The 15,008-nt window shown below is 34.2% G+C and overlaps 1 protein-coding gene across 1 annotated transcript; it reads right to left on the reverse strand.

The window, feature by feature from the left end:
• On the reverse strand, nucleotides 1-10,275 carry LOC120085819 (3-beta hydroxysteroid dehydrogenase/isomerase family protein). Its single transcript, XM_039042032.2, has 12 exons — nucleotides 9,789-10,275; nucleotides 8,866-8,955; nucleotides 8,636-8,769; nucleotides 8,365-8,535; nucleotides 7,934-8,050; nucleotides 7,764-7,843; nucleotides 7,398-7,593; nucleotides 6,108-6,225; nucleotides 3,214-3,388; nucleotides 2,725-2,881; nucleotides 846-912; nucleotides 1-714 (listed from the first exon to the last, which is right to left on the reverse strand). Exons 1-12 carry the CDS (start codon nucleotides 10,039-10,041, stop codon nucleotides 524-526), a joined length of 1,749 nt encoding a protein of 582 aa, XP_038897960.1. The 5' UTR covers nucleotides 10,042-10,275; the 3' UTR covers nucleotides 1-523.
• Nucleotides 10,276-15,008: the final 4,733 nt, after the last annotated feature.

Raw genomic sequence — 15,008 nt, forward strand, 5'->3', positions numbered from 1 at the left:
TTCAATTTTAATCTTGAAAGATTTATAGACCAAATCATATTGATTCAATATATACCAACAACAAGCAACTAAGGTGAATCACAAGTAGAAGGCTTAAGAAATTGCAATACATTGGGGGGGGGGGGTTTGCATTATCTTTTTCAAGCCTATATGGTGTTTCAAGGAAAACAAACATGCAGCCCCATATTTGAAGAACTGCACTAGCTGCTGGCTACCAATAGTACAAGTAATGTTGATAGAAAAGGAGGCAAAAACCAGACTCAACCCAAATTTTCATCTGCATCTTGATGTTGCTCGTCTACACTAGGTATCGAATTTCAACATTTTATTTGGCCTCTGATCTTTGACATAAGGTTAAAAAGCAGGTTGAGTTTGTAATATGATAGATTACCTCCATTTCTTTGCTTCTACTAGGCCGAAAGGCTCTACATATTCTGGTAGACACCCTAGCAAGCTAATGAATCGATCAAAACGAGCTACATCCGAAAAATCTTCCGATCCTAATATGTTTTGGGATTCTGCTCTATCGCTTTGTCACTGCAGCTTGATGTGATACTCTGTCACAACAGAGAAATGACATCAATGGTGTTGGTAAATGACTTGCAAGTAGTCTCCTTAATTCCATGATGCCGATGAAAAAGAACTTTGCGAATTCGTCTATCTCGGTTTCATATTGCTCATACACAAAGAATGCAGTGAATGCAAACACCAGTCCTGCAATATTTAAGCCGTCAATTACTATAATAAGTCGGAAGGAACAAGTACTTCAGAAAAGAAAGAAAAGAAAAAAAAAGTTCCGAAGGAATAAACATCTGTTGTTAAAAATAAATCTAGTTGTTGCTTACCCATGCCTAACAGCATAGTCAAGGCTTGTGAGACTAACAGCTTGAGAAGATAAAGAAATGCCACAGCCTGTAACCAGTGGAACGTTTAATTGTGTGAAATTATTATAGAATGATAAACGGTAAGTACATGTACAACATTTATAACCAACCATGTACTAGTTTATCAAACCAAAGATGACTTTGAAATGTGCAAATTTTTTTATTGTGCTTAGTCAAGAAGTCAAAAGTGAATTTGATAATTCTGACTAGTAACACCTTTTAATACTTTCATCTCAAACTCATTGTTACACAAAAATAGGGTTTTTTGCAATGATTTCAAGCATCGACAACTACCATGAAGTGCCATGCAAAGTCTAAACCATCCTATTTTCCCATTAAATTAACTTTAGTCCTTGAACATTTAAGATTGTCCAGATTTGTATCTATTAGGCCCCTAAACTTTTAAGATTACCAATATTTGTATCTATAGGTCACCAAACTTTTAAGATTGTCAAGATTTGTATCTATTAGGCCTCTAAACTTTAAGAACTACCTAACAAGTTCATAAGCTTTCAATTTTGTGTTTACTAGAGCCTTGAATTAAAAGTGTCTAATTGGTTCCAAACTATTAATTTTAATGTCCATAACTTTTAAAGATTTTTTTAAAAAATCCACGGACCTATTAAACAAAAGATAGAAAATAAAATTTAATTAAATATCTAACAAGTTCGTGAAGCTTTAAAATGTTTTCTTTAGGTCTCATTTGGTAACCATTTTATGTTTTGTTTTTTTTTAAAAAATTAAGCCTATTGACACTACTTCCACCAAAATTTCTCCATTTGTTATCTACTTTTCACAAATGGTTTAAAAAACCAAGCCAAATTTTGAGAACTAAAAAAGTAACTTTAAAAAAGTTGTTTTTGTTTTTCGAATTTAGCTAAGAATTCAATCATTGTACTTAAAAAAGATGCAAATCATTGTAAAAAATGTGGATGAAATATGCATAATTTTCAAAAACAAAAACAAAAAACCAAATAGTTACCAATCGGGGTCTTAATAAACAATTGCTTTCATTGAGGAAAAAAAAATGAAAGAATACAAGGGCATTAGACACAATCCATGAAGAAGAAATTAGACACAATGAACGGATACAATGCAAGAATAAAAGTGAAGCTTAAAAAATGTTAAATACATCAATGACCTATTAGACGTAAAATTGAAATTTTGGAGATCCATAGATATTTTTATAAGAGACCAATCAAATACTTTTAAAATTCAATAAGTTCTTAGACAAACCATGGAAATTTAAAGACTAAACTTATAATTTAACCTAATTTTCATGATCTCATTACCTGAACCCTATACTTTTCATTTTTTTCACACATTATGTGCTTCACAACCAAAAGGAGGTTTGTTTTCTCTTTTTCACCGTGTTTCAAGCCTAAGCCCAAAAGACTATTTGATATAGGGATGTCTCGATGTTCTTGGCTTTTCTTGGCTTTACTTGAACATTTTTCTCTGTTTCTTCAAGTTCTTGTACGTTAGCATTATTCGGGTGGCAATAGTCCTTTACCACAACCGATTTCTTTCTGTATTTTAGAATTTAGGCTTTAGTTACTGTTGGTTAAAGTCCTAAGTTGGAGTTAATTACCAGCCTTGCCATATTTATACATATGGTGGCTCTTTGTAGTTTTGGGATCTTTTGTCAATTTGAGTAAATTCCCTACACTTGTGTGCATCACATTATTGGGTCTCTCGATTTGTTCTTTAAGCAAATACTGGGACAAGTTCAGTGAGATCAAATTTTTCATCACTGCATCGTGGCAACACTTCCTGAAATACAAAAAGGGTCCACACAGAATAGCAGGATACACACAAAGAATGAGTGTCGCAGTCATACCTTAAAAAAATAGTTCCAATCCTCTCCTCGGGCCAATGATCTTGCATTATGTATACCTCTATTCCACAAGCATGCTAGGGTCATGATTGAATCTCTGACTACTGAATCAGATTGTCGAAACGTTGTCACAGATAATTTTTGAACAGGAAACCCATATCTGATGGAAAAACCTCATTATCAGCAGTTCAACAAACTACAACTGAAACAATGATGATTAACAAAAACTACAGATAAAAAAGAGCCTGTCGAGGGGAAACAAGGGAGGATTCATCATGTCGTGGACTTGCACGAGAAGGAAAATAATCATATAAAGCAAATAACAGCAGGACAATAATTCAAGGATCCTAGAACTTTGAATGTGAAATATATCACTTCCACTTCCACGATAAAGAAAGTAATTATAGTCATAAAAAAACGTGAATCATCGTTGCATTTAGAACTGCAGCTGTAGGCATCTAATGCCAAGGTAGGACTTCATGAGCTACTTACATGTTTGGTGGTATGAACCCATATCCATAAAGGACGACAATGATAGACAACAGAAGTTGAGCTGCTGATGATATAAAAGTTCCTCCACGTATAAAAAACCAATAAAACAATAGAGACGAAGCAAGAAAACATGTGAATGATTTCTTCTCTTCTCGCCATAACAATATATCAGCAACTGCAGAAAGAAGTCCAATGTCATTCTCCTAGTACAAATTTAGCTAATGTTACCAAGGTAAACCAAATGATGCAGCAATAAGGAAGAACAATTGCAAATTTCAAATTGTAAACAGATGAATTTCAAAACATTCATCAGTAAACGAGATCTCCTCCATAGGCTATTTTTAAGCTACATCCCCATTTCCCTCTCATGTGGCGACAATGGGGGTGAAAAAAAGGAAAGAGAGGGATGGGGTTTCTCTCGTTTTTGGCATAGTGGGCCCCCAACGGGAAGCCTGTACGACGGGCTATTAGCTCAGTGGTAGGGCGCGCCCCTGATAATTGCGTCTTGTGCCTAGGCTGTGAGAGGGCTCTCAGCCACATGGATAGTTCAATGCTTTTCACTAATAAAATGACAAAGTACCAGTACATACAAACTACTAGAGACTAACCCATTATTCATAAAGGATTCAATGACAAACTATGCATTATAAACATCAAAAGAATTCAACCAGAACGTTAAGACTAACTTATCAGAAATACAACTAGTTCTTTTCTTAATTCCCATCAATTTCTATATCATGGATTCAATCTGTCGGTTCTAAAGGGGAGAAATCCGCATTATATGGAGTCAATATTGATGAGGAAGGCTGAATTGCAAAGCAGGTAAATTGCCTTTCATCTATCTTGGCTTACCTCTTGGTGGTTATCCGAAACAACGCTCTTTTTGGCAGCCAATCATAGATAAGGTCCTTTTGAAACTTGATAAATGGAAATGGTATAACTTGTCTAGAGGGGGGCGTTGAACTTTATGTAATTTGGTTCTGACCAACCTACCAACTTATTATATGTCCTTATTTCATATGCCTAGTCGGAGAGACTTTTATGTAACTTCTTTTGAGAAGGTCAGAAAGGTAGCAAGCTGAATCATTTGGTTAAATGAGAGTTAGCTTCTAAATCTCTAAAAGATGGTGGTCTAGGAATTGAAAATTTGAAAAACAGAAATACTGCTTTATTGTTTAAATGGAATTGGAAATTCCTTAAGGAGCAGGACTCTTTATGGTGCAAAATTGTTAAAAGCATTCATGGAGTTGATCCTCATCTTTGGCACACTTCGGGTAGGCTTGGTTTAAGTTTGAGAAGTCCATGGACCAGCTTCTGTCAATTTGGCCCGATTGCAAAGTTTAAGCTTGGTAATGGGAGGAATATATTCTTCTGGACAGATTCATGGTGTACTGATAATCCTTTCAAGGTTTGCTTTCCTAGGCTTTTTCGCATTGCTTCTCCATAAGGCAGTGTCAATGATCATTGGGATTTGGTTATTGGTTCTTGGAATCTTTTATTCCATAGGCAGCTAAAAGAAGAGGAGATCATTGAATTTCAGCAGCTCCCGTGTAAAATTGAGGGCAACAGAATTTCTTCTTTACCAGATTCAAGATTATGGTCTTTGGATGCTTCAGGAAGGTACTCAATGAAATCCTTGTCCAAATATCTGATTGCTTCTTCTCCTCTTGAAAAGGTTATGTACAAAGCCCTTTGGAAATCAAAAGGCCCCAAAAGAATCAATATTTTGACTTGGATTATGTTTTATGGCTCCCTTAATTGCTCATTTACTGTGCAACATAAGTTGTGAAGTAAACATCTTTCACCCTTAATTTTTCTTTTTTTAAACGGAAACATATTGTTTCAGAGCCGACAATTTATTGTAATATCTCTGAATTAGATTAATTTCCTCCAACCTATAAAGTGACATAATATCAATGAAAAGTTATGTTTCCGTTTAAAAAAAAATTGTCGGCTCTAAAACAATATAGATATTACAATATTCGTAGTATACTTTTTAAATGTATTGGATTTAATCAATGGGCATCATTTTTTCTGTAACAGTTCAAATATCCATATATAAGGCACATGTATCCAAAAACCCAACAAATTCCAAGTATATCACATAAACCCCCAACTAAATTATGGGTCGTTTAACAATATTTGTTGAATTTTAATAATAAATACGAAGTAAAAGGATTGTTTTATGTGTAAACATTTCCTTTCGGCTCTGGTGTTTCTATTGGCTCTTTTTTACTTCTTTCATCTATCTGAATGAAAATGATGGTTTCTCATCTCAAAAAGAAAATACAAGGGCTGTGATATGAACCAAAAAACCAAGTTTTACAAAGTACTCAAAATCCATCTCAGTTTCAAGCTACAATTTAGAGTCTAAGAGCCATGCAATGTCAGCCATGCATGGCCATACCATTGCAGGACAGTTATTAACGTGCTCCGTGGGAAATAGCTGGTGTTTCCTGCCATATTCCATATTTCTTCAAAAGAGCCAATTTATCCATGTATCTGCTGCATATAATTATATTGTATTTCAAGCATGCTCTCATTCAGCCCCAGTCGAGCTGTTGGGGTTTTTGAATGAGGTCATGTTCATGCGTGTTTTTTTTTCTTCTTTTTTTGGTCAAATGAAAACAACCATTCAAGTTAAACATAGAATAACAAAAAAAATCAATCATCTAGAGAACACAAGGTCCGTTGGTTGAAATCAGAAAATCCAACTAAATAATGATTGAAGTAGTCTCTCCCACGGCTTTTGTGCCTTTTTGTACTTTCATCCCATCAATGAAATTATTCATATGTTTCTCATTAAAAAAAAAAAAAAAAAAACGATTGAAGTAGACTACGCAATATTAGTATAGAAATGATGCCAAATAAATTAAATAAGAGAAAGTTTGAACCTCTTCCACCACCCAGTAGCTTATCAGCTTTTGATTCGTCAGTAAATTCAGTGAAACTTGCAAGAGACAATTCTTTGCGCAAATGTGAAAATGATTTAATGGTTAGTGTGATGCCTTCCTGTACATTTGACCAGTAAAGAAAAAGAAATGAGAACAAATGAAAACTCATAAGCTATTACTGCTTAAAACAAAGGTGCGACTATCCAAAAGAAACAGAAGTTGCCAAAGATATATAGGCTGCATGCTTGACGTTCGCTTCTCTAACATATCCAAATACATCAACTAGTGTCTAGCTCCACAATGCCTTATTTGCAAAGATACAAGGCATGAGATCCCTAAGATCTAAAGTGGCTTTCGGATGTCAGAAAAGTTGAAGAGGAAAATAAAAGCAGAATTCCATGAAAAGTTGAGATTGGAGGCGTTGTACCACTAAATCAAATTCTCCAAAAGGCCTTGGAGAACAACCATCAAGCTAAAATCCATCATGGCAAGAAGATCAGGTTCATCATTCACAGTGCCAAAAAGCACTCTCTTTTAGGAAGATTTATCGAAAGGTGACAAACCTCTTTACACTCTTTCCCCTAAACTCTATTCTCTCTCAACCATTAAAAAGGCTTAGGGACAAAAGTTTTAAGAAAGAAAATAAAGGATGGTTTGGGATCTTGTATCAGCGCATTTAATGGGACTCATGGAGAGATAGGAACAAGCATACTTTCAAGAACGAATGCTCAGACTTTTCTTCTATTCTGAGGAAACTGGTTCTTTTACTCTCTTAGCTCCCTTCTTTTGAGTAATTGAACCCATTCCTCTTAATATTACACGAGTTTTAATTTGCAATGGGTTTGGATAGAGCCATTGCTCCTCCTTTGTAATTTCATTCATCAATAATTTGAAATTTTCATCCAAAAAAAGCATACATACAATTCCTACCAAAGTCATATATTTTGAAATCAGCACAACATAGTAATTGTTCACAACCTGCAACGAAGTAGTACAGTGTGTGCCAGGACTATACATGTGAGACAGAGAGAGGGAGAGAGATAAACCAGTAGACAATGACAAAGAAAAAACCGAACTTCTTTTAAAATTTTAAATCAACAACAGAATACACCATTTTTGGTTTTGCTATTGGCAGACTTAAGTATCTATAAATTAATCAAAGACCTCAAATGGGTAGGATAGTAAACAAAGACAAGTGAGAAAAACAGAAGACAATATTCCGATTATACATTGTAAATAAAAAAGAAATGAATAAAAAAGAAACTGGTATAAATTTTCATTGCAACTTACTTCCAACGAGACTATAGGAGAGTACCCAATTTGTTTATGTGCAGCAACACAATTAAAGGTTCTAGTGCACGAGGCTAGCTGAATGTAATGAGCCCAAGTGGAATGATTATATTTATTGAATCCGAACTTTTCATCAATCCATTTCATAAACAAGAGGACATTCCAAACCATCTTAAATGGAAGTTTTACTGATGGCCTGTCAGAACAAGTAGCAAGACAGCATTATCAGACAAATGAAAAGAGAACTGAAAACTATCTAGCTTTAATATCCTCATCAAATACATGCCAGCACAACACAAACACAAAAATAGGAAAGGGATCAATAGAACAGTATCATCTAAAAGTTCATGAACTAAAATCTTGTACCTTCGGTAACCCAAGCCTTCCAAAATGAGAGATATAAAATCCCAAAACTTCATGGGTTTAAAATTAGTGATGAAAAATGCCTACATAATGATTAAAGAAAATTACTTTCTTATGAATCTCATCACTAAAAGTATGAGAAAAGACTATGTACAATATTTTAAGTGCAATACCTTTCCAGCCACAGACACCATTCGAAAATCTAGTGCTTCTTCTGCACAGATATGGGCATGGGTCACATTCTCAACAAATGTGAAGTCAGACATGTTTTCACCCTTCCCTATAATGAACTGAAATGAGAAACTCTGTTACTTCAATAAGAGTAGACAATGTACATTTTGTATAGATCACACTAACAGATATGTATTCTCAATAGATTAAACTTACTTTGAGAAGACAAAGCACGAGTAAACCAATATTTGAATATGACCTTTCTACTATGAATTGTATTATGACACCAATTTCTATCAGATCTATTGTTCTTAAGTTTGTATTCATTAATGGTAAAGCACAAACAATCCACCATACTAGATATATTTTACGGAAGTTTCCATGACAATAGTTATAACAAAGCATGGACTAAAAAATAAATAATTCTGCAAACCTTTGCCAAACCAGATTTTGCCTGATGCACTATGAAAGGAACAAGTCGAGTGTCTTCTGGCCCAAAAACATTGCTAGGGCGAAGTGCACATGTTAGAAGTCCATCTATATCGTTGGCAAACAGAATGAGTGCTTCAGCTTGAGCCTTTAGGTCACTCAACATGTCCTCAAACTGTACATAGTACTCACTTGATGAGGAAATGATTAGCAGAAGAGAATGTTAGGGATGTCCAAAAACAGATGATTGAGAAACACTTCAGGCAGAAACATACTTTCCATGGGTATGTTAATGATTCCTCTCCATTATGTATATCACGCGAACCATCAAAAATTACATCAGCAGAACTGTTGAATATTAGCCGTCTTACTTTGCAGTCTCGACAAGCATTAATGACATTTTTTGCACCTAAATGAGAAATCAAGGTGCCAGCAATTACATCCTTCTTTGTAGTAGGATATGTTCAGAATAAGGATTCTCACAAAAGATTAATAGCTTTCATACCTTGGACTATAAACATGTATGAGAGATAAATATCATTTGAATGTGAATCTTCATAGTCCATATAAAACACGACGGAAGAACCACTGAGAGCTGCAAAAGAAAAAAAAAAATTGTCACACAAGTAGTTGATACCCAATTAAGCTATTGACATATTTCAGGATAGAAAATAGACAGCCATGGATGGAAGTAGCAACAATGAAGAATGACAATAAATTAACAAAAATTAACGATTCATTATGGAATTTTCAGTTTGCTTCCCTTTACATTTCTCTAAGCTTTCAAGAAAGTAAAGGTTAAAAAAAAAAAGATAAAGGTTTTTACGGGAAACCTCCCAACGCTATTGATAGCTGAAGAAAACATCCTCCATCGAATTTCCTATTATGATACAGTTGAGAATTTCCACAAAACTCAAAGATCACAGCAGTTTCACATACTACCGTTATGATCAAATGGAGAGAATATTCCAAAACAAAATCACTTTAAAACACATTTGGAAAATTATTGGAAAAAAGGGGAAAGAGTCATGCACACCACCAAAAACAAAAGAACCTAAAATTTCAAGTTTCATTCGACTATCATAGCAGCCTTTTGATAATTCAAATAATTTAAAAATTCAACGGACTTGTACAGCAGTTCATGGAAACTGTCTCAACAATCAAATCACTTTCTAATTCTATCCATCATTATTTTCATAGGATAAAATTAACTCCAACTTCACGAAGGCAATCTAAATCCGGACATCGATCATCTTAAAATTCAACCAGTTGTATATACATAGAAAAAGGCTCAGAATCTTTGTGCATTATAAAGAATATTCAAAACCATTTCAATTAACTCCATCCATTCAACATAAAATTAAAATGAGGTAAAACTTATCAACATATGACAATCAACGAAACAGAGAAATAGAGAGAGACAAAGACCTGCAACGATCTGATCCTTATTGCGAACATCGACATGGAAATACGAAGCCCGGCCAGCGATAAGGGCGTCAGATAGGAGAGAATCATGCTCAGATGGATCGAGTTCAAGCGAGATAGCAGAATCAGCGATACGAACATTCCACTTGCCGAGTTTCAGGAGGCGGAGAACCAGCGATCGGCCGAGAAATCCACGGCCGCCCAACACGACGCAGGTCTTGGTATTCAATTCAACAAAGCGATCGTCGACCTCCATTTGTTAATCGTGGGATCGGAGGAGGAAAGATCAGAGAAAAAAGAGAGAACTGAGAATGAGATTGAGAGGGAAATGCATTGAGGTTGTTAGGGTTGGAATCCAACGCTAGAGAAAGAGAAGTAGTTGGCGCGGAAATTTCATACACATGTTAACAATAAACATTATATTTTATTAGCTTTTAATCAATATCGTTATTGATTATTTTGCATGCTTAAAAAAAAAAAAAAAATCGTTATGTTTATTTTCTCATTTCTCCGATAATAATGTCAAATCCAGCATAACCTGGGTTAATAGTCAAGGGGATTTTCATCAAGGTTGGCAAAAATTTCTACGAGATTGGATACTTACGGATATTCGTCTCGATTGAAGCAGCGAATCTCCAATTTAATCGGATCAAATTGGAGACTCAAAACGGATCCCAAATCAGAGACGGGAATAGAGAAGGTATCTTTAATTCTTTGAATGCATATATACATATATAAGAATAGCTAAGCAACTGTTTTTGTTTTATTTTTTTTTTAATTTTTTTTATTTCATTTCATAATATAATTAATTTTCTTTTTATTAAATTTTAAAATAAAGAAATATGAAAATAATTTTTTATTATTAATTTAAATAAATAAAACAATAATAATATCAACTTGTTACTTAAGAAATGTAACATTTCAATATAAATAAAAAAAATGTATTGATTTTAAATAAAAATAATTAAAAATAAAAAATAATAGATGGGAAATTTTTTCCGTGGGGACCCGACGTTCGAACGAGGATTTTCTGACATCGACCTCGATTCCTCAAAATGGGAAATGGGGAGGGGATGAGAATTAAAAATCTCCACGAGAATGGGGATGAGAAGTGCATTCTCGACCCATTGCCAACCCTAGTTTTTACGAGTTGAGTTGATAATTATTATTGAAAAGTCACTATTTGTTGAGTTGGATTGTCTGTGTTTGAGGTACAAAGTTGAGTTTAGTTGAAATGTTTGTGTTTGGGGTGTCAAATTGAGTAAGAAAGTCTACGTTTAGGGTGTGGAGTTGCATTGGGTTATCTGGTTCAATTTTTTAAAAATAAAATTAATAGTTTTTTGTTATTTTTAAAATTTTCAACTACATGCATATTTTCCTAATTTTTGTAACACTAGAAATAGTTACTTTTTTCCCGTCATAAAACATAACAAGTACTTACAAAATAAATATATACTAAACACAAATTTTGAATTCAATTTTTTAGCACTCAATTACATAACATATTTTTTTTTTCTTTTCCTAAACACCAAACATATTTCAAATAAATAAAAACTTTTCAACTCTCGATCATTAACACTAGAGAGGCTTAAAAATTGGATAACTTTTTGTTTTTCCTTCTTGAAAAATATAACATATTTTCACTACACAATTTGAACACTAAATTTCATAACAATGTTATCTACGTCCTCAAAGACATGTCATATTCTAATACAATGGTCATTTTCTCTAACCTCAATTAATTTTAACTCAACCATAAATGTTAATTAAAAAAAACAAAACAAAAAGAACCAATTCTTATCTTTTCTTTGCCCATTTGTGAAATATTAATTTTAATTTTTATGGTTAATGACTTTTTTTCGAATTTTGTACATACGTTTGATTCTTTATCTTTTACACTAATACAAAATGATTTTTTTTTTGTGCAAACTTGTTTTTACGAACATTTTTTTGTTCAAACATTTTTTGTGGTTAAGTCTAATTTGCCTCTTACGAATGAAATAATAATGTTCACAAAAATACCTATGTACATGTAAAAAAATATATAGCAAAGAATAACACTCAATACATCATAAACTATTCTCCAACAATTAAACAAAATTTGGATTTTAAAAGTAGACTCCGAACTTAAAACTAATGAACCTCAAACTAGTTATTGGAGAAATTATGCAATTAGTTTGGGTTCTACAAGTAAGATAACAAACTATAGTTAGATTAGAATAAAACCAAATGCAAATAAAATTAAAATCAAACATACTACAATATACCTCAAAAAATCGGAAATGAAGTAGATCGAAACACCGAGGCAGATCAACAGAGATGTGATTGAAAAAAAAAAAAAAGTATGGAACCACATCAATGCAACAACTAATTTATTATAAAAGGAAAGGAAAATACATTTTCTAGTACAATCTTTTTTTTTAGTAACCACCCTCATATGAATGTAAAAAATAAAAGTTAGAAGTGGAAAACAAGAAAGTTAGAAAATGATAGCATATTCTTTCTTTTAGTAACTACCCTTCTGTATATAAATATTGTATTTAACATAGACAAAATATTATTATTTATATAACCAACAATCCTATAATATATTTTAACGGTCATAAAATGTATGAGTTGAACATCGACAAAAAATAAGGTTGTCATTAAGGGTCTATTTAAATGTTCTAAAAAACCAGGGTTGTCATTAAGGGTCACGTTAGAGGTGGTCTTCATCGGAGTTGGTCGCCTAAAGTGAAATTTAGTGTTGGTTTTTAGAGGTGGTTGTCATTGGAGTTGATCGTTGAAAGTGGTCTTTGTTAGAGTTGTCTTCGAAGGTGGTTGCTGAAGCCTGAAGTTGGTCGTCGAAGTTGCTTATGTGAAGGTGATTATTAGAGTTATCGTCGAAGGTGGTTACTGGAGCCTAGAGTTGCTCGTCGAAGTTAGTAATGAGGTGGTCGTTAGAGTTGCTTGTACGAAGGTGGTTGCCAGAGTTGGTTGGGGGAGTTTTCGTTGGAGGTGATTGACAGAGTCGAAGTGTTGGGGTCGATGCCCTAAATCTCGTAGGATCCTGTAGTTTGTAATTGTATTGTATATTTAATTTTTTTTTTAATAAAATATGAGATGTTTTATTTGACATTTTGTAGAATTAAACCCACAAACCAATAAACTAACATCGAAGGTTATCATTTGTAGCTTAAACATGTATGTAGAGACATACAAGTGGATCATGTTTAAGTGATAACCTAAATGGTCTGTAGTAGATGGATAAGGTTGGATATCTTATCCTAATGACACTACGAATACGACTCGCTTTGTAGATGTTACAATTATTGTAAGGTGCTACAAATGATCTGATCTTGATCATTCATGTGGAGACATGTGAACGGGGGTATTCTATACAAAGGAGTTTGTATAAGACTGGACCATGAAATGACTAATTTCATTATATAACGCTGTTCATAATTGAGACTTACATTTCACCAGGATAACCATAGGTGACATGACCTGAATCCCGAGTGAGTTGTGAACTTTTGCCTATGAGGGTGATCCTTTGATTTGTATGGGTGAGAGTGGCCAGATCGCTGACTCAACAAGCCTACCATTTTGGGGATTTTTCTGATTGGGGAGTTAGGAACATAGCTACACAAGATGAAATTCATTCCTTCCTTAATGTCGGGGTAAGTAAATAAATTACTCCCTTAAGGGCTGATTCCAGGGCTTGAACAATGTGGCGCAAATTACTCCCTTAAGGGCTGATTACAGGGCTTGAACAATGTGGCGCCATATCCTCTCCTGAGCCGAGAGGGGTTTGGTCATAGTTGGACTATGACTTATTGTTCATTAAAGGGATTAATGGTACTTAAAGAGTTAGATGTAACTACAGGGGCAAACGAATTTTGGCCTAGTTGTACTTACGAGCAATTTATGAAGGGTCATCACACTGTTGACTGGTTATATCCAGTGGACACAGAAATATATCTGTAGTGAGAAGAGTGCAACTGTCGATTTTTAGTGGAGTGCCTGACAGTTAATGGATATTGAATAATATAATTAAAGGAGTTAAATTATTTATTCAAGTACCATTGGTACCTCAAGCTACAGGTCCATGAGGTCCCCTCTGTAGCTCAACAAAGATTAAATGAGAATTAATTTTAGATTATTTTGAATTATTCAAATTAATTGAGGGAATTAATGTTCCCATGAGATTTCAATAGAAATTTATTTTGTGGAATTTGAACTATGTATTTGTATTAATTTTGTGGAAGGTGAGTACAATCTTTAATGCATAGTATTTTGATGCTTTCAAAATAAACTATAATCTTTAAGCTGATTGATCTTCTTGAATAATCAGCCTTTAGGCTTGTTGATCTTCTTGGGTGATCGACCTTTGGGCTTGTTGATCTTCTTGGATGATCGGCCTTTGGGCTTGATGATCTTCTTGGATGATCAACTTTTGGGCTTGATGATCGTTTGGGATGATCGATCTTTAAGCTTGTTGATCTTCTTGGATGACCGGCCTTTGGGCTTGTTGATTTTCTTGGATGATCGACCTTCGGGCTTGTTGATCTTTTTGAAGGATTAATGTTCGCACGAGACTTCCGGAGAAACTTTTTTTGTGGAGTTGAACTTAAGTTGGTGTTGATGTTAATTTGATGCTATGTGGTTCGATCTCTAGTGCTTGATCCTCTGATTCTCTCTCCGTTGAATGCGTACACTTGATGTAAAGAAGTGAGGCATGTGGTTATTCTCGAGCTTCGAGTCTTGGAAGAATGCTTGTATCTTCAAAGGACTTCAGTCTTCAAGCATGGTCAGCTTTAGGAGTCAAAGAGCTCCTCTATTTATAGAGCTCTCGGGTGAGCTTCTTGGGCTTGGGCTTGGTTGATCCATGGGCCTGGCCTTTGAGTCCAATTAGTTGGACTTGGGCTTGGTTGGTCCATGGGTTTGAATTGGGTTGGGCCCAAGCGACTTATATTATCAGCCCAATCCAACTTATAATTTTTTGATAGGCTCGGGTTTTCATTGATGATGTGACAATTCATGATTCGCCAAAATTTCTCATTCAAAAAATGCCCCCTTTTTTAGATTTATCCACATCTATACGGTGGATGAATATCGAAAAAGATAATTTGAAATCAAAGTATGATTTTGACTTCTTTAATTTGATGCATCATCTTGATCAAGGTATGAGAATTTAGCTCAAAATTTGACATTTGCTCGACACATTTTAGGCCATGTAAATAA

The sequence above is a fragment of the Benincasa hispida genome, chromosome 1 (genome assembly GCF_027475165.1).
Source record: "Benincasa hispida cultivar pf3 chromosome 1, pf3_genome.v1.1, whole genome shotgun sequence".
Classification (NCBI taxonomy): Eukaryota; Viridiplantae; Streptophyta; class Magnoliopsida; order Cucurbitales; family Cucurbitaceae; genus Benincasa; species Benincasa hispida.

Excerpts from the sequence above, each read along its gene's own strand:
- LOC120085819 (XM_039042032.2), bottom strand. The coding sequence starts at position 10,041 with ATGGAGGTCGACGATCGCTTTGTTGAATTGAATACCAAGACCTGCGTC. Across the intron at positions 8,770-8,865 it reads ATACATGTTTATAGTCCAAG|GTGCAAAAAATGTCATTAAT; the intron begins GTATGAAAGCTA and ends TTTCTCATTTAG. Across the intron at positions 3,389-6,107 it reads GCTACTGGGTGGTGGAAGAG|TTGCTGATATATTGTTATGG; the intron begins GTTCAAACTTTC and ends TTCTTTCTGCAG.